Source organism: Ostrea edulis, chromosome 2 (assembly GCF_947568905.1).
Source record: "Ostrea edulis chromosome 2, xbOstEdul1.1, whole genome shotgun sequence".
Taxonomy (NCBI): domain Eukaryota; kingdom Metazoa; phylum Mollusca; class Bivalvia; order Ostreida; family Ostreidae; genus Ostrea; species Ostrea edulis.
In genome coordinates this window covers 26,325,927-26,350,049 of record NC_079165.1, presented here as the reverse complement: position 1 = coordinate 26,350,049, position 24,123 = coordinate 26,325,927, and the positions used below count along the sequence as shown (strand labels likewise).

At 36.7% G+C, this 24,123-nt stretch overlaps 1 protein-coding gene across 3 annotated transcripts in view; it reads right to left on the bottom strand.

Moving 5' to 3' along the window:
- LOC125682526 (uncharacterized) overlaps positions 1 to 24,123 on the bottom strand; it is a 69,646-nt gene that overhangs the window by 7,263 nt on the left and 38,260 nt on the right. For 2 of the 3 annotated variants that reach the window (XM_056156523.1, XM_056156524.1), the window contains exons 29-37: positions 23,595 to 23,700; positions 21,440 to 21,543; positions 20,981 to 21,083; positions 20,281 to 20,394; positions 19,308 to 19,512; positions 18,997 to 19,150; positions 18,479 to 18,635; positions 17,439 to 17,630; positions 16,293 to 16,710 (exon numbers count right to left, since the gene is read on the bottom strand). In XM_056156523.1, the coding sequence (XP_056012498.1) occupies positions 16,621 to 16,710; positions 17,439 to 17,630; positions 18,479 to 18,635; positions 18,997 to 19,150; positions 19,308 to 19,512; positions 20,281 to 20,394; positions 20,981 to 21,083; positions 21,440 to 21,543; positions 23,595 to 23,700 (1,225 nt within the window). In that variant the 3' untranslated portion in view covers positions 16,293 to 16,620. Of the gene's footprint in view, positions 1 to 2,037; positions 2,325 to 2,803; positions 2,919 to 3,589; positions 3,714 to 4,867; positions 5,014 to 5,219; positions 5,410 to 5,912; positions 6,023 to 16,292; positions 16,711 to 17,438; positions 17,631 to 18,478; positions 18,636 to 18,996; positions 19,151 to 19,307; positions 19,513 to 20,280; positions 20,395 to 20,980; positions 21,084 to 21,439; positions 21,544 to 23,594; positions 23,701 to 24,123 lie in introns of those variants that run through there. The other variant, XM_056156525.1, reaches the window with a different exon arrangement.

Genomic DNA, 24,123 nt, shown 5'->3' with positions numbered 1-24,123 from the left:
CCATTGATAAAGTAATGTGAATAGTTTTCATTGTTTTTCCTGACCTCATGAGTTTAATTTCCTGTAGAGGATAATAATCTTGAACTTTGGACATGACGTAAACCAGATAGAACAATCTGTATACTATTAAATATCACTACTGAATGTCTCAGAAATAACTTACACAAAGGGAAATTTTTCTTCTTCTAATAGAAAATCATCTAGTAGTGGATGATAACATTTCATTATTTACTGAGTGTTTATCATTACATATATGTTTGTTTAGTACAATATACGATCAGCTTAAGATAAAATAAATAAGGTTAGTAACACAGGGTCACAGTGAGAGGCCAGGAACGTGCTGATAACACTGCTCTCACTGTGTGAATGACAGCCACACATGGTGCTGGGATCTGTTACATGCAAACCTAAGGGATACTACAGAACTGTTTTAGAGTAACAAAACTAAACAGAACAGAATATTCAGCATGCAAACCCTGAAACCTGATGTCTGTATAGACATATTTTTTATTTCTATTGAGGAAAACCAGTTCTCCATTTGCCATCTCTACAGTTCTTACTGACAGGATGAAATCTTATCAGATTTTACATGGAGTGCTGGACAATATTCTGATGTCGAGCCTACCATTTCTTCTCTTTTTTCAATAATCATGGTAGCAAGTCATTACAATGAGACTGTTTCAAAACTAATCAATACAAGTAAATTAGGGTTACCAAATTTTATATATAGAACATGAATGGTGAAGATATCAAGCAGTGATCAATCTCATAGCTCCTATAAGAAATACAAAATAGAGAATTGGTCAAACACGGACCCCTGGACATGCCAGAGTTGAGATCAAGTGTCTAGGAGGAGTAAGCATCCCCTGTCGACAGGTCACACCAGCTGTGAGACCTATATCTTGATCAGGTAAACAGATTAATCTGTAGTCCAAATCAGTGTGCCAAGAACGGCCTAACAATTGGTATGAAGCCCGTCATTCTTACATGTCCCATTCCACATCAATACTCTAGGCTGTGTTATCTTTTGAATGGCAGAATTGGTGCAACGCTACAACTCTGTTCATTGATCCATGAATCTTAAAGAAAACGTTTTCTGAATTGTATTTTTTGTTTCACATCCCCTAATCACTGGATACAGTATACAGTAATATCCACAACATTGGACCAGTTATATCGTTACATTGGAATCACGCATCACCTTGCGGTTATGTTACCAATACCCCCCAACTTGACTGCGAGAGAATAAGCGTGAAATATCCTCACGTTTGGTACACATATATTCTACATTCATCTGCTTTAATGATTTCATGCATTTAATACACTGGAGTTCGGAGGAAGTGGAAGAAACTGGAGGGGAGGGGAGATATAAACCTTACCTCAAATATTAGATATACGTGTTGATTGATTAGTGCTACTGAGCAGAATTCTGTAACTATGAATTTTACAAATTTGGAAATTCTGGTACAAATATCTGAACTTGAAAGGAGGACACCAACAGTCCCCTGTGAGGTTTAATGATAACCAAACAAAGAGAGACCCTTCTGATAGGCCCCAGATTTCTTGACATAAACACATTAAAAACCACCACCACTCCGTAGCTCCGTTTAACATATAAAAGAGTTAAAGCTTAGTAGGATAATTAAGGCTACACCAAACCAAGCTTTGTTCAGATGTGTGTACAAACCTCCGAAGAATCTGAGTCCTGTAAATGTTTACAACATCACCATACACACAGACGTAGCAGTTATTGCCAAAACAAAGGCCTTATATAGAATTCCTTCTTAACAGGTCTTTAATTATTCACTGTGAGAGCATCAGTATCATAGCAAAGTTTTAGTTTAATTAATCACCTCATGATTTCCAACTGCATTAATCGATAAAATTTCTACAAAATGATCAAACCAAACCATCACCATGTCAGATCTTTAATGAATTCAGTTTGGAGAAATTTTAAACCGGATTTCTGAAGCATCATCAAGTCTCTAAACGTCCTCCCTAATGAGACATAAAGAAACAAACTATTCCCCCACTCACCACTTCGTTCTTGGTTTTCAGTGATCCATTAGAATGTAGAACTTTGCCATTGCTGAATCTTTCACACTCGTCTCCGAGCAAACTCTGTTTCTCATAGTCCTGAGGCGTCGTTGGAATGACCCCGTTTCCCTGAGTATTGTTGTTGGGCGTGGCCGGAGGGGAGGGGGTTCTACTTCCCTCAAGCTTGGCATTGCGTCTAGCTATTTCTTCACATTTACCGCTGTGTATTGAAGTAATAAGCCGCGTGACCTTTTCTTCTCCGTATTCACCAGATGCCACTTCCATAGCTGTCCATAAACAGAATTCTGTATTACTCTACACCAACTATTATTCACGTTAAATTCATCTTGCAATTTACCAGTGATGAACTGGCTAGCACCCAAGTTTAGTTTTTATCTTAAACAAATATATGATACATTAAAGGACTGTTTCACAGTGAGAAATATTCGCAATAAAGAGGTTCTTGTAAACCTCACAAAACTTTCTTGTTTTTTGCAAAGAAGAGTTGATTTACTGCAAGCCTTTTCTCAAAAGTTAAGGAACTCTGAATTTACCCCAGGGCAATATCTCAGAACTTTCAATATAAATCACTTTAAAACATAAAATACCTACCAAAATTATAGATCTGGCAATGAGTCCAATGACAAAAGAAACATTATCCTTACATATCACAAGATATTTGTATCATGTAATTTTATCATGTCTTTGTAAAATTTCTGCAATCTGTGTTTGTAACCATCACTTAGAAAACTGAGAAGACACTTACCGTAATCAGCTGGGTTGTGGTACTGAGGACACATTAGAGACTGAGAGGACAGGTATGGAATCAGGTTCTTTATCGTTCCCCTGTAGATACAGTTTCCCTCAGCAAGCATGTACAACTGTAACAAAAAGCAGGACCGTATAAAATCAAGTTCATTCATACACACACACACACCCTCCCTGCAGATAGAATGTGCAAGTGCATCAGAAAACTGAATTCATATTCTGACATTTATTTGCATATTGCTCTTACATTGTTACTCCCTGCTACTAGGAATAAATCAAAAATCAAATTTAGATTGAAACACGCCCCTTAAGGTCATAGGATACCCAAGGTTTTGGATACATCAATTTTCAGGTAATGTTTTCCAAGTAAAGATTTGTTAATGCAACGTGAAACATTGCAAAATTTTGTAGCAGATATGGACTTTTAGCAATATAAATCACTTACAAATAGTTTTTCCAAATTCCTTTTTTATGGGGTTGGGGTGGTTGTTGGGGGAGGGGGGGGATCCATGTTCTTAATCTAGTTTATCAGCAGATTTCAGTTAATTTCTCACACTCTGACAGACCATGTTTTCATATGCAACAAAAGAACATGTCATGAACATTGAAAAGGTCTTATCCTTTACATCAAATTGCAAAGTATAAGTCAAAAAAGATTTTTTTTCTTTTAATTTCTAAATGAGCAATTGACCCTTATACAGTAGTTCTTAAAAGAATATGATTGTTCCTCTGCCTTTGCAGTTGTTGTTAACACTGATTTTTAAAAAAAATTATTTTGCCTTACATGATCAAACATTTCAAAGAGTTTGGCACTTGGTTGATGAATTGTACAGATGATGGTCCGTCCCCCTGAAGCCAATGACTTGAGAAGAGTCACACACTGGAAGCATGAGGCACTGTCCAAGCCACTGAAATTACACAAAAAAATCTCAAGATAGTCACATAGAGAAACCAAACAAAGCCACTGTCCAAGCCACTGAAATTACACCAAAAAAATCGCAAGATTGTCACATACAGAAATCAAATTGAGGCATTGTCCAAGCCACTGAAATTACACGAAAAAAATCGCAAGATTGTCACATACAGAAATCAAATCAAGGCATTGTCCAAGCCACTGAAATTACACGAAAAAAATCGCAAGATTGTCACATACAGAAATCAAATCAAGGCATTGTCCAAGCCACTGAAATTACACGAAAAATCGCAAGATTGTCACATACAGAAATAAGTATACACTCTTCTGTAATCTTCAAGACAAGAAGGGAAAGGGATTGGGTCTAAAGTGTTATGTAAAATTGTGCAAAAATGATGACATGTTATATGAGACAATGGAACTAACATGTAATGATAGTCTAAAGAATTGCCAAAACTAGAATAGAGTTCTCCAAACTGGGTACAATCTGTCTGATGACAAACGGGCTGAATAAAGAGACGACACTTTGAAGTCCAATAACACCGTTTTACTAGTCCTCTAATCTGTTCTTCATTTCAATTTGTAACAAAATACAACGATGCTATCTCATCGATTTGAAACAAAATACAACAATGCTATCTCATCAATTTGTACAAGACATTTAAATTTAACCGTTGTATTGATCAATTTAAAATCCCACTGTTTACTTGTTACGTATTGATTCTATAACATAAGCTGTGAGGAAAACTGCTGGCATGGCAGGAGTATTCATCATAAACTCTGGATTGAAACACTTCACTGTACTAAAAATATACCAGGGAAGGGATATACTATAAGATAGTCAACCTAAGTCTATCCTGCTGCCCGATCTCCTTCACTAATGAACGAAATATTGTCTAAATTAAATCAAAAATATACTATATAAAAAATACAGGACATAAAGGTTTAATTCAGTGTAATATATTTCTTCTACAACCCATGGGATCATGAACGGCTCTTATAATTTGTTCCACAAAATATGATCCACACAGAACCAGAGATGAGAGATTCTTTTACTTGAGATGATGCCAAGATAACTCCATAGTGAACCTACAGCATGTAAATATTACTTAGTGTAATCATGACTATGTTCAGGGTGTCTTAACGTACCTGGTGGGTTCATCAAAGAACATGAGGGGTGGGTTGTTCACCAGCTCCAACGCAATGGACAGACGTTTTCTCTGGCCACCAGACAAATTACTGGTTCTTGTCTTCTTTGTCTCCAACAATCCAAGAGTGTCTAGGATTTCATCAACCTTCAAACAAATCCATTAAATCATTTTTACTGAAGTTTCGTGTTTTGTTTTAGATGATACCTCTTTGACATCTGAAAATGCCTAATAAGAATGGGTGTAGTTTTATCTCATACTCCAACCATCTGCTGCATTTATTCACAGAAAACATTGATATATTATCGTACAGCACACTGTTTCAAAGCTTTCTTCTGACACATACAACCCACCCGTTCTTCCTTCTCGTTGGTGGACATTTTCTCCGTGAGTTTGAGATTGGCTGAACACATCATGGACTCTTCCACAGTCAAGTGTGGAAGAAGATGATCATCCTGCATGATGTAACATGACATCTTCCGAAACGTTCGCAGATCTCGGTCCTTCCCCTTTACGTGGATCTTCCCCGTCACATTAAGGGTTCTGTATAGTACACAGGAAAGAAAGCTTTTCGGTGATCATGAAAACAAAAATTTTAGTTGTAATCGATTACAATTACAAGAACATGAAAATCTCTTTGATTAGAGATTTGTTGATTACTTGAAAAAGGTATTCATTACAATGGATTATGATTACTCAATTACAATTAACCCATGTCTGTCTACATTATCAACAATAACTAAAGCCAGACTTTTGATTTTTTAAGACCAACTTTTTTTTTAAAGTAACCCAAATCTACAATTTACAGAAGCAAGCTGTTTAGCAGATCAAACAATTCATTTCTTTGAATCTGTCAAGGTTAATCAAAAATGAAATTTCTATTAATGAATGATGGGGTACCATATTTTCAAAAGTAAAAAGTTTTACTTGAGCCCAATTCCAGTGACTGGGTTATATTAGAGAAAGCGAAATTAGGCACTGATAAGCGAGTTCTAGCAGGACTCTGTACAAAGGATGTAACTCTGCAGGTGCTCTTTCACATTTACCTGTATCCAGCCAGTATATTCATTAGAGATGATTTTCCTGCTCCTGATGGTCCCATAATGGCTGTCAATTCTCCAGAACGAAACTCTCCCGATATCGACTTCAAGATGATCTTTGATCCTAAGAAATGGAGGCCAGAAGAACACATATAAATCAACAAGCTAATGACAAATAAGAACATCAAATACCAATAGAAAATGGATGCATAGGTCGATACATATATTTTTTTTAAAGTTTAGCTCGATTGTAATAAGTGTAAATATAAAATTCCTTTAAAAGGGGGGGGGGGGGGGGGCTTTAAAATTTTCTATCATGTTCAAAAGTTGAAATATATTACCCATCTCTATATAACTCTTTACAAGTTTTCCCCACTATTTTTGGACTTCATTGAGAAATCTTGGGAATAAATTACATTCCATATAAGGTAAATTTTTCAATTTACTTATAAAAGCATCAATTTAATTTTCTTCTTCATCATTTTTGACGACTGCCGTGGTGGCCTAGAGGTTAGAGTGTTCACCCCGCAAGCAGAAGGCTGGGGTTCGAATCCTGGCCGCAACAGACCTAAGTTGTTAAAACGGGTAGTAACAGTTCCATCGCCAAACGCTCGGCATCAGGTGTGAATGTCACGGGTCCTCGGAGAAGACCTTAAAAATGGATGCCCCGTGTTGCAGTAGGTGTGGCATGCTAAAGAACCCTCACTACTCAAAGGCCGTAAGCGCCAAGCATAGACCCAAATTTGAAGCCCTTCACCAGTCTTGGTGACGTCTCCATATGAGTGAAAAATTCTCGAGACGTTAAGCAAGATACAATCAGTCAATCATCATTTTTGACAAACTTTTTTCTTTGAAGCAAGTGTCATTGTGTACAGTTTCTCCGATATGAACTACCCTCTTTCATGACACAATAAAGATAACAAAGCACATCAAAGCTACATTCAATGATACCCCAATTATATATATAGGCCTCCTGCACTCTCACTCTGATATGCTCCTGTTTTTTTAAAGCTGCGATTTTTGGATGGTCAAATCTTATTAAATACATATTGTGTTGAAAACACAATACACTGTAAAAATGTCTCAAAATCAAACTTTTAAAAGCAATATTTGGGCTGAAATTCATCATTGAAAATGTGAACAGGTGAAGAAGGTCTGCAAGTCTCACTGGAAATTATCATTCTCAAGCCAATCATCCCATGTACAGTTGAACTTTGTTATCTCGAACACTGATATCTCAAATACCATGGATATGTCGAAGTGATTGGAAAGTCCCAACCACTTAAATTCTTTTAAAAGTATTTTATCCTTGATATCACCATATTGACCACCGGCCCGGTCAATACTCATATTGACCACTTTTTTGCCAACCCTGATTAGAAAAAAGCAAATTTTATGAATCTATACTGTTAAAAGAAAAGGCTGTCAGAAAAGTCCAGGAGACAAATAGCATTAAGCCATGGTAGTTGTACATTTGTAGCAATTAAACATAAAGAAGATGTGTTCCTGTCATGTGATATAAAAACAATACATCAGTCAAAGAATTAAAATTTCTGTTTAAACAAAACTCAAATAAAAAACAAAACAAACCCTGCAGCTTACTTTAACTGTAACATCAATGCAGCCATGTTCAAATTGATCCACTTTTACAATGTCAGAATTCAGTCTCCCCCAAGTGACAATTTCATAACCAGGTCACACATAAAACATATAATATCTCCAATACCTCCCTTCCGAAACAGGCCAGTTAGAGGGTTACAGGCCCTTCCTTTACTAACAGCCTCTCTTCAAAATCAGGGCAGGTCTCAAGACCAAGGTTCGAAATTACCTCACGTCCGTAAGTCTGAGACTAGTAAGAAAAAACATGTTGGTCCAGTAAACTCTCTTAAGATGACACTAGTCCATCTTTAGCCATCACTAACTTGTATACAATAGTTGCCCAAGTGACGCATAATTTTCGTAATTTCTTTTTCTGAAGAGACAAAAACATGCTGACCTTTAAAACCTGTGTAGGTTTATAAGGAACTAACACCTAAACATGACTAGAACTCATTACATTTATCACACTATTGTCATCAGAATTATAAGAATGCATTTATCTATAATAGATGATTTTCAGAATAAACCTGCTGGCATGGGTATTAGATATAAACAATGGTTTGAAACACTGCACTCTATACTAGGGAAAGGGTATACTCATGAGAGCACTAAAATTAAGGTCTATCATATTAAAATGAATCATGCTGTATTCATTCTGATTGTTGCACACATTTCGTAACAGATTTTCACTTATCCGGGATTACACTAATTAGCATAACACTAGTCTTCAATGTGATCCTGCATTAAAACATGTTCTGCCTTTTGAATTCTTTAATGGTATCCAAATCTCCACTTTTGCTTCAGGACAAAAAATCATTGAAAGTCGAATAATGATATTGTCAGTGTCAACAAATCAGCATAATTATGGTACTTTCGAGATACGGATCCACTCTGACGCGTTGAACATAATTGTAGGGCATGTCACTTCCAGCTTACAATAACAACTAAGTAAACAAACATGAAATTCTTCAATTGCTGTCAAATTCCTGCATCTAAATGCTATCTTTGCAAGAAAGGAATCACTACAACCATTTCATAGGAAAATACAACTGATTAAATTACGTGGGTTGGCGAGGGAAATAAATCTTGAGGGAATATCTTGAGGATATCGGTAAAACTTCACATCTTGCATTCAACGATACGTGTCTAAATGCACCTTTTCCCTTCCATCTAATTTACAACCAGGTACTAGGCACTAATAGTGACTTGGATCATCATCATGGAACTGTGCATAGCTCTTTACGGATCGTCTGCTAGCGAAACACCATGTGTATCAATGTCAACTTTGCCCTACAATTGGTTATTATCATGTGACCGTGGTGTATAAACATCAAATATAATCAGTCGTTCCAAAAGTTCCGTATTGGGTCTAGAGATGTAAAAATTATTTGTAGATTAACGAGATCACACCAAATTTTTACCACGTTTTCTAGTAATTAAGTCGGGAGTCAGTTTGTAGTCCATCGAATGTGTCTTGGTGCTGAACCCTTCGATCACCAACTCCTCTTCAAATCTGGGTTACGACACATTCTAAGCAAACAGGTATATGAAGTATAATTTAGTATAATTATACTATATACACCAGTTTGATCAGATTGTGTCGAAACTGTGGATTTCGAGGATTACAAACCTTTCGATCACCACCCACTTTTCTTAAATATCACGGTTCGAAATGGGGAGCATGCAGAGTGGATCGAAAATACTTGGCTAGTGAAGATGGGGTTAGAAGGGTAACATTTACACCTCATATCCGTGTCTAAGAATAGAGGTAGGTACCCAATAACTTAACTAACTAGGGAGGTTAACTTCTGTAACTTGATTGCAACACAAATTTTCTAAAACCTTCAGGAAGTTTGTATGAAAATAACTCTTTTTGGCCTTTGAAACCCGATTACAAAATTGTCAATTGGTGAAATTGTTCTGATTTCTTGCCATATCATTCAAGGCCTATTTTTTCCCACTAAATTAAATGCAAAAATTGAATACATGGTATTATCTTTCAGTGGGTCAACCAATGCTTTTAAGCAAAATGTTAATGGTCTAAAATAAATTTTTTTAAAAAACCAAACAAACAAAACTTCTAGGCCAATATATCCCCATTACACTCAATGCAGCTTATAAATAGGCCTATAGACCTACTAGAGGAGTCGTACGATTATCAGCCCATCGAACTCCACGTCATGCGCGTGCTACGCTCATCGACAGTACCCACTCACCTTTGTGTCTCCCTCCTTCTCGGACTTTATAAATAAGATCCTTAAACTCCACATTTGCCGCTCTTTTCTTTGGAAGCTGTGCAAAAGTTCCGTTTTGGTTGTCATGATTGAAATCACGTCCTGCTCGATTGACACTGTCCAATGATGACTTCTTGCTAGATTTTTCGTATAAGTTAGATGTGGGTGGAATATGGACTTGAACTGACAATAATTCTGCCATTTTTTATCACTTATTGAAAATTCACACTATTCCTATGTAATCATTCAGAAGCCATATTGGACCACCAAGTCTTTGTCCTTCACGCAGGAAATCTTCTCTGCCAATCAGCACACGTGGTATACCATATGGTGGTGTTGAACAGGTTACAACTATCTCCTTAAAATTCCCTCGTCTTCCTGTTAAAACTATACATACGCCATGAACATACTACACTCACTTGAAGATTTACAAAAATATATTTCATTTCTCTATTTCAAGCTCTTAAATCATCATTATATTATTTCTTATATCCTATCTTTACCTTTTCTATTCATTTGGACTAGTCTAAAATCGACAACAATCATCATGTGATATATATGTTCTTCGGAACTTATCGGGTATTTACCATACCAAATTAAATTTTTTTTCGCGGAAAGCTTTCAAACGGATTTTGATGATGAAATCGGTCGCTAAAATTTTAATAATTCTGAACCATGTGAATTTTTTCACGGGTGCTAAGCTATCAGGTTGTGGTTAGGGGGAGGGGCGCAAGTTTATGAGGCAGAGGGTCTGGGGGCCTCAATGCGGCCCCCAGTAGGTCCAGGGCGAAGCCCGGGGGCAGGGGGCAAAACCCTCGGTATAGCGCCTGGATTTTACAGATTTTATAGGGCCTGAAATATGTCTCCTAAGTAGTCATTTTTACTATTTTCTGTCATTTTTTGATAAGGTGAAATTAATTAAATGCAATCTTCAAAGGATTTTTTGGGGGGAAATGTAAATTCTCCCAATAAAAGTAATTCAATAAATCAAAAGACTTTGTTATTTATTTTCCGAGAGTGGAAGGAATTATTGCTTTTTATACCGTTTACATTTTCCTAAACAAGAGACCACGATTAGAAGTAGAGTACAAGCTGTACAATCATAGGTTACATATGCAGCTTATTGTTTCAGTGCAATAATGCAGGGCATTATGGTGGTATATACTTGTTATTGTTAGAATTTTTACCTTCGTGGTATACTTGAAATTGTTTACAATTTTTATTTGTCTACTTATGCATTTCTTTTTGTACTTCGTGTTATTGTATGCCAACTTGTATGGAGCGCCAAATTAACATAAACTCAAATAATGGAAGATATCTTCAATTATTTGAAGATATCATCAATCCAATTATTGCTCTCTTTAATTGAATTAATGCGCGCATTAAATCAATTATTGCTCTCATCAAATTAATTAATTAATGCTCGCTTCACATTCAATTACTGCTCTCTTCAATTGAAGAATAAACTTGTTTGGTGAAATCAAATAGAACCGATTTCAAATGCTCACTTTGTTAAATAAATGAACAAGAGGCCCATGGGCCACATCGCTCACCTGAGTCACCTTGGTCCATATCAGAAGACTTTCTATACATATTTGCATGTAAAACCGTAGTCCTTATTATGGCCCCAACCTACCCCTGGAGGCCATAGTTTTTGCAAACTTGAATCTACACTATGTCAGAAAGCTTTCATGTAAATGTGAACTTCTTTGGCCCAATGGTTCACGAGAAGAAGATATTTGAAGATTTTTTCTATATATTTGTATGTAAAACTTTGATCCCCCCTTGTGGCCCCATCCTACCCCCAGGGGCCATGATTTGAACAAACTTGAATCTGCACCATATCAGAAAGCTTTCATGTAAATATCAGCTTTTCTGGCTCAGTGGTTCTTGAGAAGATTTTTTTGAAAACATTCCTATATATTTGTATGTAAAACTTTGATCCCCTATTGTGACCCCATCCTACAACAGGGGGCCATGATTTGAACAAACTTAACTCTGCTCTATGTTAGGAAGCTGTTCATGTGAATATCAGCTTTTCTGGCTCAGTGGTTCTTGAGAAGAAGATTCTTAAAGAATGTCCCTATATATTTGTATGTAAAACTTTGATCCTCCCTTGTAGCCCCATCCAACCCCCAGGGACCATGATTTGAACAAACTTGAATCTGCACTATGTCAGAAAGCTTTCATGTAAATATCAGCTTTTCTGGCTCAGTGGTTCTTGAGAAGAAGATTTTTAAAGATTTTTCCTATATATTTGTATGTAAAACTTTGATCCCCTATTGTGGCCCCATCCGACCTCCGGGGGCCAGGATTTTGACAATTTAGAATCTGTACTATATCAGGAAGCTCTCATATAAATCTCAGCTTTTCTGGCTCAGTGGTTCTTGAGAAGAAGATTTTTAAAGAATGTCCCTATATATTTGTATGTAAAACTTTGATCCCCTATTGTGGCCCCATCCGATTGGAAGGTGGCATGGCCCTTTATTTTAACAATTTAGAATTCCCTTTACCTAAGGATGCTTTGTGCTAACTTTGGTTGAAATTGGCCCAGTGGTTTTTGAGAAGAAGTTAAAAATGTTAAAAGTTTACAGACGGACAGACGGACGGACGCCGGAATACGGGTGATCAGAAAAGCTCACTTGAGCTTTTAGCTCAGGTGAGCTAATAAAAAGACCAGCTAGCACCCCCAGAAGCAGTTTCTTTTTTGTTTTTAGCATATTAGGGAGAAGTTATGATTAGAAACTGGTTTTAGTAGGTTGATTCCTCTTTTATCGATAATCACCAATGAAGCAGTGAAAAATACCACACAGGTGTCTCCAGTCAACATAACAAGAAAGATTTCTCCAGTCATTAATATGAAAATAAACATTTCCCTAGTCAATATAACAATACAGATTTGATTTCTCCCGTCAACATAATAATACATATTTTTCCAGTCAATATAATACAGATTTCTCAAGTCAATATAACAATACGAATTTCACCAGTCAATATAATTATACAAATTTCTCCAGTCAACATAACCATACAGACTTGATTTCTCTAGTTACAGAGATGTGATATAACAATACAGATTTCACCAGTCGATATAATTATACAATTTTCTCCAGTCAACATAATAATACAGATTTGATTTCTCCAGTCAATATAATAATACAGACTTGATTTCTTTGGTCAATAAAACCAAATATCTTTGATAGGCAGTTATATTTATTTAATGTATTGTTCAGTGTAATTACCCCAATTTTTAAAGAAGACACACTAGTATAAATGAACCACTTGTTTCCACGGAAGAACATGTTGGGTCATTGAACCAGAACTCCTCCTGGGATCTGGGAACCCCTTGCTTTTCCCCAACCAGAACCCATTTGTGTGTCCAATACAGCGGGGAAAAAATTGTAGTGTTATGTAGTGGGAAGGGGGGGGGGGCCAATATATCACAAATTTAAACATCGTGATAGAAAATATACAAGTTCCTAGTATTTTAACAGTTGTGATTTACAATCAGAATAAGCCCAAAAAATATACATTAACCTATGCGTCCATTATTTGTGTATTACACTGTGATTCTCATAACGTCAACATCATGACGTTATATAGTTTTTCTGTTGAAAAACAACACAAAGTTTAAACGACTGTAAAACGAAAACTAGAAAAGATATTGTTATAAAATAAATTGTTCTATGACCTATAAATCCTAGAGCATCAACTGTGAAAGTCTCATTTATTTTGGTGAAAGGGCCAATTTTAGTACTTTGTGGCTCTGGTCCTTTATTTTTGTGTCCCTAAAACAGAATATTGTCGCCAATGCTGATGAATTAGCAAAGTGAGGAGGAAATATTTCTTACAGTCAGCCCTTTGACATCTTGGATGCTGAGGACAATATGGCACATTGGCACTGTCAGATCTGTAGATATCGACAGACACCCGCACCTGACACTGTCAGATCATTCTTTAGATATCGTCAGATACCCACACCTGACACAGTCAGATCATTCTTTAGATATCGTAATATACCCACACCTGACACTGTCAAATCTTTAGATATCGTCATATACCCACACCTGACACATTGACACTGTGAGATCCATAGATATCGTCAGATACCCACACCTGACACTGTCAGATCTGTAGATATTGTCAGATACCCACACCTGACACTGTCAGATCTTCAGATATCCTCAGATACCCACACCTGACACATTGACAGTCAGATCTTCAGATATTGTCAGATAGCCACACCTGACACTCTCAGATATTGTCAGATACCCACACCTGACACAATTACACTGTAAAATCTTCAGATATCATCAGATACCCGCACCTGACACTGTCAAATCTTCAGATATCGTCAGATACCCACACCTGACACTGTCAGATACCCACACCTGATCTTGTCTTCTACTCATCATCCGTGGGCGAACTCACCAACATATTGTCGCTAGATATGTGATGAACAGAAGACGGGATCAGTCGTGGGTATCCAACGATAGTCTTCAGCCTGTAACACCCCCCCCCCTTAAAAAAAACAACAAAAACCAGCTTGTATTGTAGAAGCAGTTGGGGTTGGTTATAAAAGAATCTAGTGGCGTATGACATGACTGAATACACGAAGAAGTTTGGGTTGTGTCAATTTGATAGGTACACTCAGGCAAATGCTCATCGGTGTTGAACTTTAGACATCGTCAGATACCCACACCTGACACTGTCAGATCTTCAGATATCGTCAGATACCTACACCTAACACTGTCATGTCTTCAGATACCTACACCTAACACTGTCATATCTTCAGATATCGACAGATACCTACACCTAACACTGTCATATCTTCAGATATTGTCAGATACCCACACCTGACACTGTCATATCTTCAGATATCGTCAGATACCCACACCTAACACTGTCATATCTTCAGATATTGACAGATACCTACACCTAACACTGTCATATCTTCAGATATCATCACATACCCACACCTAACACTGTCATATCTTCAGATATCGACAGATACTCACACCTGACACTGTCATATCTTCAGATATCATCACATACCCACACCTAACACTGTCAGATCTTCAGATACCCACACCTAACACTGTCATATTTTCAGATATCGACACATGCACACACCTGACACTGTCAAATCTTTAGATATCGTCAGATACTAACACCTGACACATTGACGCTGTCAGATCTTTAGATATCGTTAGATACCCCCACCTGACACAATAGCCCATTTTTACAACAAAATGAAATTTTCAGATTGATTAACGAAAGGAAATTCCTGCAGGATTCGAACACCCTCTCAGTCGATAAAAAGCATCCTGAATTACGCAACTCCCGAGTGAACGTGTTCGAATAACTCGTATATTGTGATAATGAAAACGAAAAGATACCAATTTATTATAAGATTCTCATTTTTACCCATAATGGACCAAGACTCCTTTTATTTTAAGTAGGGGGGGGGGGGGGGTTCACATTATAAAGATAAATTGTACACAAAACGCAATTAGTTAACCGAATTTAAAACACTGTAGGTGATGTTTACGAGACGGACAAACAAACGTGCTTTTTATCTTAAACAATGTATGCTAGCCAAAGAAAGACACTTATGTTAATTCTCCTCCTTGCTCCAGTTGGCGGACCCTGTACGCCCATATTCTTTATTATTCATTGAAAATTAGTAAACAAGAATTCTATATGTAGATAATTTCCACCAGATCATCGTATGGACGTTGTTAGCTGTCTATGAAATATTGAACTCCTCTTGTAAATCGACCATGCATGACTGTAAATCAACCGTGCATGACGGTTTCCTAAATGTGCATGTTGTCTTTCGTAGCTCTGCACTTATTTAAAATTTATGATTGCTGCTTACCATTATATTGATGTGTACATGTACTGCACATCTTGGGTTACCGTACATCAAGTTAAAATTTAATTTAACCAATGATAGAAAATTTATACTCAAATTCAGAATCATCATTTCAAGGGCAGAATGGTGTAAAAATTTGCACAGTCTGCATTGACTATCAAGGAATAGGATGAACAGTGGTGAGCTGTTTTTTATTGTCTAAAACACACTGATGACCTTCAGAAATACATGCACTAAGATTGCTATGTACAAGGTCATTCATCGTGGTGCTCCTGTGTTTGCCAACATCTTTCACCATTTTGCTATCGGACAAATCCTGGTGTAGATACTTTGATGACATGATCCATTATTAGGTTGGAAATCTACTACGTGACCTTCATGGACGTCACAAAACACAGAAACATGTACACAGGAAATACGTCTGACAGCATTTGACCTAACAAAAGGTTGTACTTGCAAATGAGAACATTGTAACGACCCGGGAAATTTGAGAAATGCTGACTTCAAACAACTGTTGAAATCCCTGCAACATCAACTGAGCTGAAGTCATCCTGTTTGACATAGAATTGAGTTGTTATTTTGCCATTGACATCTATGTTCAATAAAAAATTCCAAATATGAAGCATGTTAACCTTGACAAAATATGTTAAAAATGGGAATAAACCACTGACCAAGGACATTTTAAATATTTTTATTTGACCACCAATTACTGCAGCAAAACATTATTACAAGCACAGTCAATGAATCAAGTGTTAAATATGAAAACAAGCAACAATTTTTGTTTTTGTCAATGTTACATAATGTTTATCAAACCTGCTACATAAAAAGAAATGGAAATTACTTTAATATATCTAACAATTAGTTTTAAAAATTAATGTTGATGACAGAGTATTAAAACAAACACCAAATAATGGAAAATATCACACACAAAAAAGGAGAAACAAATAAGAGTTCGATTCCATGAGTACTAAGCTATAACTTAATATCAATAGTTTATAATAGTCTATCTGAGACTCGGGAATTCGTCTGGCAGAAGGGCATGGATTCGACAATTTGGACAGGTGCTCTGTTCCCTTAACCACTTCCTGATGCACTGAAAAAAAAGAAACACACCTCATAAACAAGAAAAGTCAAAGGACATAAAGTTGTGTTTTCAGTTAATATAGAGTAAAACACATGCTTATAGCGAAGCATCAATATACAGTAAAATATGCTTCTTGCGAAGCAGGGACAAACAATTTTGGTTCGTTATAAAGATAAATCATTATATCCAATAATTTCATAATAGATTTTAAAACTCAGAGAAAGACAATCATTTTCACTGAAAGCACAAATTCATTATAAGCGTGTTCGCTATAACCATGTTTTACTGTATGCATGAATTCATTATAAATGTGTTTGCTATAACCTTGTTTTACTGCAAGCATGAATTCATTATAAATGTGTTTGCTATAACCTTGTTTTACTGTAAGCATGAATTCATAAATGTGGTCACTATCATTGTTTTACTGTAAGCATGAATTCATTATAAATGTGTTTGCTATAATTGTGTTTTACTGTAAGCATGAATTCATTATGTGTGTTCGCTATAATCTTGTATTACTGTAATCATGAATTCATTATGTGTGTTCACTATAATTGTATTTTACTGTAAGCATGAATTCATTATGTGTGTTTGCTATAACCTTGTTTTACTGTAAGCATGAATTCATTATGTGTGTTCGCTATAACCGTGTTTTACTGTAAGATGATGAACATGACCGGTTATTAAGGAATGCTCTACTCCCCTCTATGATCCTCTGCAATTATTCAAACTCTCACCTCATCATGGAATCGGTGTTTACACTCCAACATGACGGTGGTAGTTGGGGTCATCTCCTCGTGACAAATCACACACGGATCCTCCTCCTCCTCGAACACCTCACTGTTTGCTCCCGACAGTCCCCATAACGCTGAAAGGCCCGGTGGAAGAATGTTTTTACCTCGATCATCAGAAAATCCAGACATCAGGTCCTGTAGAAAAGTGTTAGGGTTTATTTTTACAGCTCTGCATAACCATTGTTGGATTAATGAGACATTTGGACACATACTATTTGTCTTGACCATGTAATTTGAGTCCTAGAGGTATAGTATGATGTTAGGTTTTTGCCAATAGAAGTGTAATGTGACTGACCAGTGGTGTGGTCACTATGGACAGGATTTTGCCTTACAAGTGTGGTATGAATGATCTGTTATGTCCAGTGGTATGGTCACTATGGACGGGTTTTGTGATATGAATGACCCAGGGATGTGACCGAATTCCTCAGAGATCAGAAGGAAAACTGGTCAAAAAGGGAGGAAAACACCTCACTCTACCTAGAAAAATATAATTTTCTGCCACTTTAGATCAAATCCAGTGTGTTTCATTTTTTCGAAAATTGAGCAAATCAGAGGATTTCTTCTGAAAAGAGGAAAAATCACACCCCTGATGACCTGTTATGACCAGTGGTATGGTCACTATGGATGGGTTTTGTGATATGAATGACCTGTTATGACCAGTGGTATGGTCACTATGGACGGGTTTTGTGATATGAATGACCTGTTATGACCAGTGGTATGGTCACTATGGACAGGTTTTGTGATATGAATGACCTGTTATGACCAGTGGTATGGTCACTATGGACGGGTTTTGTGATATGAATGACCTGTTATGACCAGTGGTATGGTCACAATGGACAGGTTTTGTGATATGAATGACCTGTTATGACCAGTGGTATGGTCACTATGGACAGGTTTTTAGATATAAATGACCAGTGATGCCCACCGTGGACAGGGTCTTTCTTATGGAGGGGTTTATGCTATGAAAGTGTAAAATGACTGACCTGTGGTGTGGCTACTTTAGAGGGGTTCTTGCCCTGCTGTCTCTCATAGTGGTGAATCAGATCCGTTATGTGCGATACAATCTCGTCCAGTGTCATGCCGGACAGTGAACCTCCCCTCTTAGTACGCAGTTCCTGAATCAACTGGGTAAAGATCGGTCTACAATAAAACAACTATCCTTTATTCTCATTCCCTCTATAAAAGAAATATCTATTTAAAAACATCATATTTTTATCTATCACGCAACATTTTCAATATCTAATCCACACTCAAAACTTATAAATAAATACCAAATACATTTATTCACTAAAGTAATGTTTTAAGACTGGATCTAAATTTCAGGAAATTTCAAATAAACTACAGGGACTGATGAAATTGAAGTCTATAAATTTGCCTCAACGTAAAGACATGTCCTATGCAATTTAAATCAACATTTTGAGAATTGTTGTACAAAATTTTCAAAAAACCTGTTGTATTTTGGGAATGTTTTGAGAAACGTCGTACAAAAATTTCTAAAAACCTGTTGTATTTTGGGAATGCCAGTTGAAGCTTCATGATGAGCTTGTCAAAGTTACTGGTCTTTTGTTGTGTTGGCGGCACCGTTCCCTGTGACAAAGATGGAATCATGGGATTGATGGGAGGGGGACCAAGAGGTCGCTGGGATCCTGGTAAACCTGCGAAATCAGATATCTCTCTGAGAGTTTGCACATGGTTTGAAAATCTTCAGTTTCAGTAAACATATTCACCAATAACTTAACATTTATGTGTACATATCAATCAATACATTATAAAATGCTGTAAAATGTTTAAGTACATGTTGTCTTGCAATACCTGTGGGTAAGCCTAGAGGCTTTGGCTGAGGCATTGCTTGCACACTGGGGACAGATGGAGGTAGAATATTGGAGGCAGAGGACTGAGACACACTCAGAGGTGGTGATGGTGAAGATTTGGACATGGCACCAGCCTGCAGAGAACCACTTGCCAGGGCCAGTAAGGAGGGGGCACTGGCCGTGCTGGTCAACGTCTGCCCTGTTAGCTGTAACAAAAGAAATGGAATAGTGATGCAACACAAAAAACGGAACAGTGACGTAGCACAAAAAACGGAACAGTGATGTCCATGTAACACAAGAAATGGAACAGTGATGTAACACCAGAAATGGAACAGTGACATAACACAAGAAACGGAACAGTGATGTCCATGTAACACAAGAAATGGAACAGTGACGTAACACAAGAAACGGAACAGTGATGTAACACGAGAAACGGAACAGTGACGTAACACAAGAAACGGAACAGTGATGTCCATGTAACACAAGAGACGGAACAGTGATGTAACACGAGAAACGGAACAGTGACATAACACAAGAAACGGAACAGTGATGTCCATGTAACACAAGAAATGGAACAGTGACGTAACACAAGAAACGGAACAGTGACGTAACACAAGAAATGGAACAGTGATGGGAACAGTGATGTCTGTGTTACACAAGAAACGGAACAGTAATGTCTGCGTCAATTTACTGATGATTATATCTCTCTAAACTCAAAATGCATGTATCTAAATTACTCGAGAACGTTGACTTCGCTCTATTTTATTTGAACCTTTTCTGAACACGGTCTTGAGCATATATTCTATCTCCAACAGTAAATATCAAGATAAAGTTATCTTCACCGATCTTGATAATAATTTCATTTCACAGTTTTGTCCCACCATGAAAGTAGGAAATTGATATAATTCAATTCTACTGTAGCTTCACACAGAGACATCTGATTGGTTGACATCTATATAAGTTTTAACAATTACCAAGTCCAGGTTTGGCATCTGTGGTTGAGGGGGAGGACGAGGAATAAAAATCTGGGGGAGCTCACTCATCCTCTTCCCTCCCTGAATTTGACGAATGTGATCATCAAACGCAACCTGCAGAGGAAAATCACCATCATAATTCTGATATCTTTACAATATTTGTCTATATGTTCAGTTTTATGCCATCATGTGCTATGGTTTTTAAGTTCAACTTTGTTATCGTGAACACTAGTATCCCAGACACCATGGATAAGTCAAAGCAAGTGGAAAGTCCCAAGTACATTTTCTTTAGGCATTTTAAACCTCAATACCTTGAACCATCGGACATTCTGAAGTTTTTTTTATCAGCCCCACCAAGTTCGAGATAAAGAGGTTTAATTGCATTGTCATATTCATTGAGTACTTTTTCTAATGGTTTCTCCTATTCATGAACAGTAAGCTGTGTCATACTATTTCATAATAAAGGTTTACCAAAAGTTGTATATTTAAAATATGTTATACAGTCATAATTATCCTATTCCCATTATTAAATGATATATATATTGTGCTTAGATGTAAATTTGTATAACTGTCTATGTTATATGTTATGGAAATTAAATAAATTATTTGAAAAAAAAGAAAAGAAAAAATAGTTGTATCAAACATCACTATGATGTTTTTCTATATTGTAATAATGATAAAAGGTGATTAAGAAGAGTACCTTGAGTCTACTGATAGTCTCGTCACATTTCTGCAGGATTCCCTCGTACTGATCTAGGTGTTGCTGAAGACCCACTGGTAAATTTTTACCCTCCTCCTCACGCCTGCAAAACAATCCAGTCAATATTCCAATAATTTTTTACATAGATCTACATTACTATAAAACTATCGTATACTATATAATTTATTTTGTTGATGAGTACTATTTAGATAGATCTACATTACTATAAAACTATCGTATACTGTTTAATTTATTTTGCTGATGAGTACAGTTTACATAAATTCATGGACAGTGACCCTTGATTCTTTTCTCTTACAATTGTACATAAAAACTAGGCATTAATGATGTAAGTACAGTATATGTACTTCAGTGAAATCTTTTAGAATGAAAACAGAAAAATGTACTTAAGGGAAATCTTTTAGAATGAAAACATCTATTCATGAAATGGTGTGTACTTGCCTCTTCACTATCATGGTGACTTTATTTTTGTACACCATGTATTCCATTTTGGATCTCTCTAGCATCTGCATTGCAAAATTCTTCTTGACTTGTAGCAACTCAATCTAGTGAAAAAAACCCATGACATCTCTGTAAGGTGGACTTTCAATGTTAGGACAAGCAGAAAGATTATACATGTAACTATCAATATTCCAAACCTAAAGAGTTTCATTTACATGTGATCAAAAGTTATCTCCCTTAATACCCCCCACAATAGGTGTTAAAGGTTAATATCAGGAAAATTCCAGCATCTCATAAAACAACCTCCTAAAACACTAGATATTGATATAAAAAGTTACCTCCCTTAACAAAACAACCCCAAAACAATAGAAGTGGATATCAAAAGTTATCTCCTTTAATAAAACCCCCAAAATAATATGTGTGGATATTAAGTTATCTCCCTTAACAAAACAACCCCAAAACAACATTAGTGGATATCGAAAGTTATCTCCCTAAATAAAATACAGCGATCCCCCATTATATTGCTCCCCATTATAATGTTACCCCCACATATCGCCAAAAAAGTTCAAAGTCCCATTTTCCTTGCTATGTAAAACCCCGTTATAACGCCATCCCCCGCCATCCGCCAACCTATTTACAGGTACGATTTAGTCAATCACCGTTAAAATCACCCCCGCTAATTATCGCCAATCAACGGCAGGAAAATTTCAGTGAGCAGGCTAAACCAATTATCCGCCGTTAGTCCTCCAGGTATCAAAGTTTGGAGCAGATAATAAGTAACTGTTACGTAAACGATTATCATCTGAGTTCAAATATGCAGTATTGTTTATGAAATCTGAGTATGAGTATGGTGGACACACCGAAATCTAATAGCACATTGATGTAGTAAATAAAATTTGTTAGATTTCTTATGACACCTGTACACATACCCCCTCCCCCGATATAATGCCACCCCCGTTATAACAGGGGATCACTGTATCTCCCTTAATAAAACAACCCAAAACAATATGTGTGGATATCAAAAGTTATCTCCCTTAATAAAATTACCCCAATACAATAGGTGTGGGTATCAAAAGTTGATCATGTGTCCTGTCTGAGATTTCAGTTGAGACCATGTAGAGTTTTAGCAGGATAATTCATTAACGAATTGTTTACATAACTCAGAAGCTTAGAGCATAACTTAAAGCGGACAGAAGCATAGCACCAGCACCAGAGAACTGGATCTGGATTATCCCTTAATCTGCAAGGTAAACCTCTGTCAAATGCACAGAACCAGCAACAGAAAACTGGATCGGGATTATCTCTTAATCTGCAGGGTAAACCTGTCAAACGCACAAACCCAGCAACAAAAAACTGGATCGGGATTATCCCTTTATCTGCATGGAGAGGTCTTGTCACAAGAAATACTCATGTGAAATATCAAAGCTCTAGCACTTACTGTTCAAAAGTTAGTAGCAAGGTTAAAGTTTTCAAAAAAGTATGTCAAACCCCAAAGTCAAGGTCACAGGGTAAAAAATGGTACCCATGGAAAGGTCTTGTCACAAGGAGTACTCATGTGAAATATCAAAGCTCTAGCCCTTACTGTTTAAAACTTATTAGCAAGGTTAAAGTTTCAGACAGAATGACAGACAGGACAAAAAACAATATGCCCCCCGATCTTTGATCTCGGGGGCATAAAAAATAAACAAGATGAAATTTAGAAAGGAGGGTGCGTGTGTGTGAAGCAAAATCAGTTGACTGCTGAACATAGATCAAGTACACCCTGTTAACATATGAAGTATATTACATTTGGGTTGAAGAAGATTAGGTTGATTAATTTTTAATCAAATTTTAGAATATAAAATAAGTTGAGTTTTATTTTGAGTTTTGTTATTCTACCTTGTTGAGTATTATTTTGCATTTTATTGAATTTTGCGACTCGCACCTGCACTCAAGGCACACTTAATTTAGTCAAAGCTTGTAAGAGTAAAATTAACTTCACTCGACTCAAATTTAAGCTGAACGAAATTCAATGTTTGTAGCTCTGGGACTTTGTAATAACCCTTATTTTTTCCCCAGAGTAAACAGAAAACTTTCAAACAGCATTACACTCAAAATGTGCAGAAAATCACAATGTTAATATGACAATAAGCAGTGTCGTATACATCAATCTTACTTCTGCTCTGATGGCTCTGTCGCTTTCCTCCTCCCGAAGTTTCCGAAGTTCTTCTCTATTTCTTACAGCTTCCAACTTCTCCAGATCTAGTTGTGATGTTCGATACCTTTAATACAAGAAAAACAATACAATTATGTCTTTAACAGCATTTCAAAAGACACCGAGATACTTATCATTCCAAGCTTATAAGATAAAGTTTCATACGGGCAAAAATCTTACTATCCAAAGAGTATGGACATCAACAGTCACTTGACCATCACATGATGAAAAACATCAGTTAAAAGTGTTGCAACATGGCTCTTTTCCCAACACTGAGAGCAGTACGTCATCTCTTTTTATTTTTTTCTCTCTCAAAGATATGATCCAGACACGAAGTCATTCCAAAATGATGTCACAGTGACCTATTTTTGGTTCATGACCTCCCTCCCCTCCCAAAGATGCATCAACTGACCTAGTTTGATGATCCTCTGCCTTGTAGTGTGAAAAGATATGACCTGAACACAATTTGACACAGTGTCCTATTTTTCAT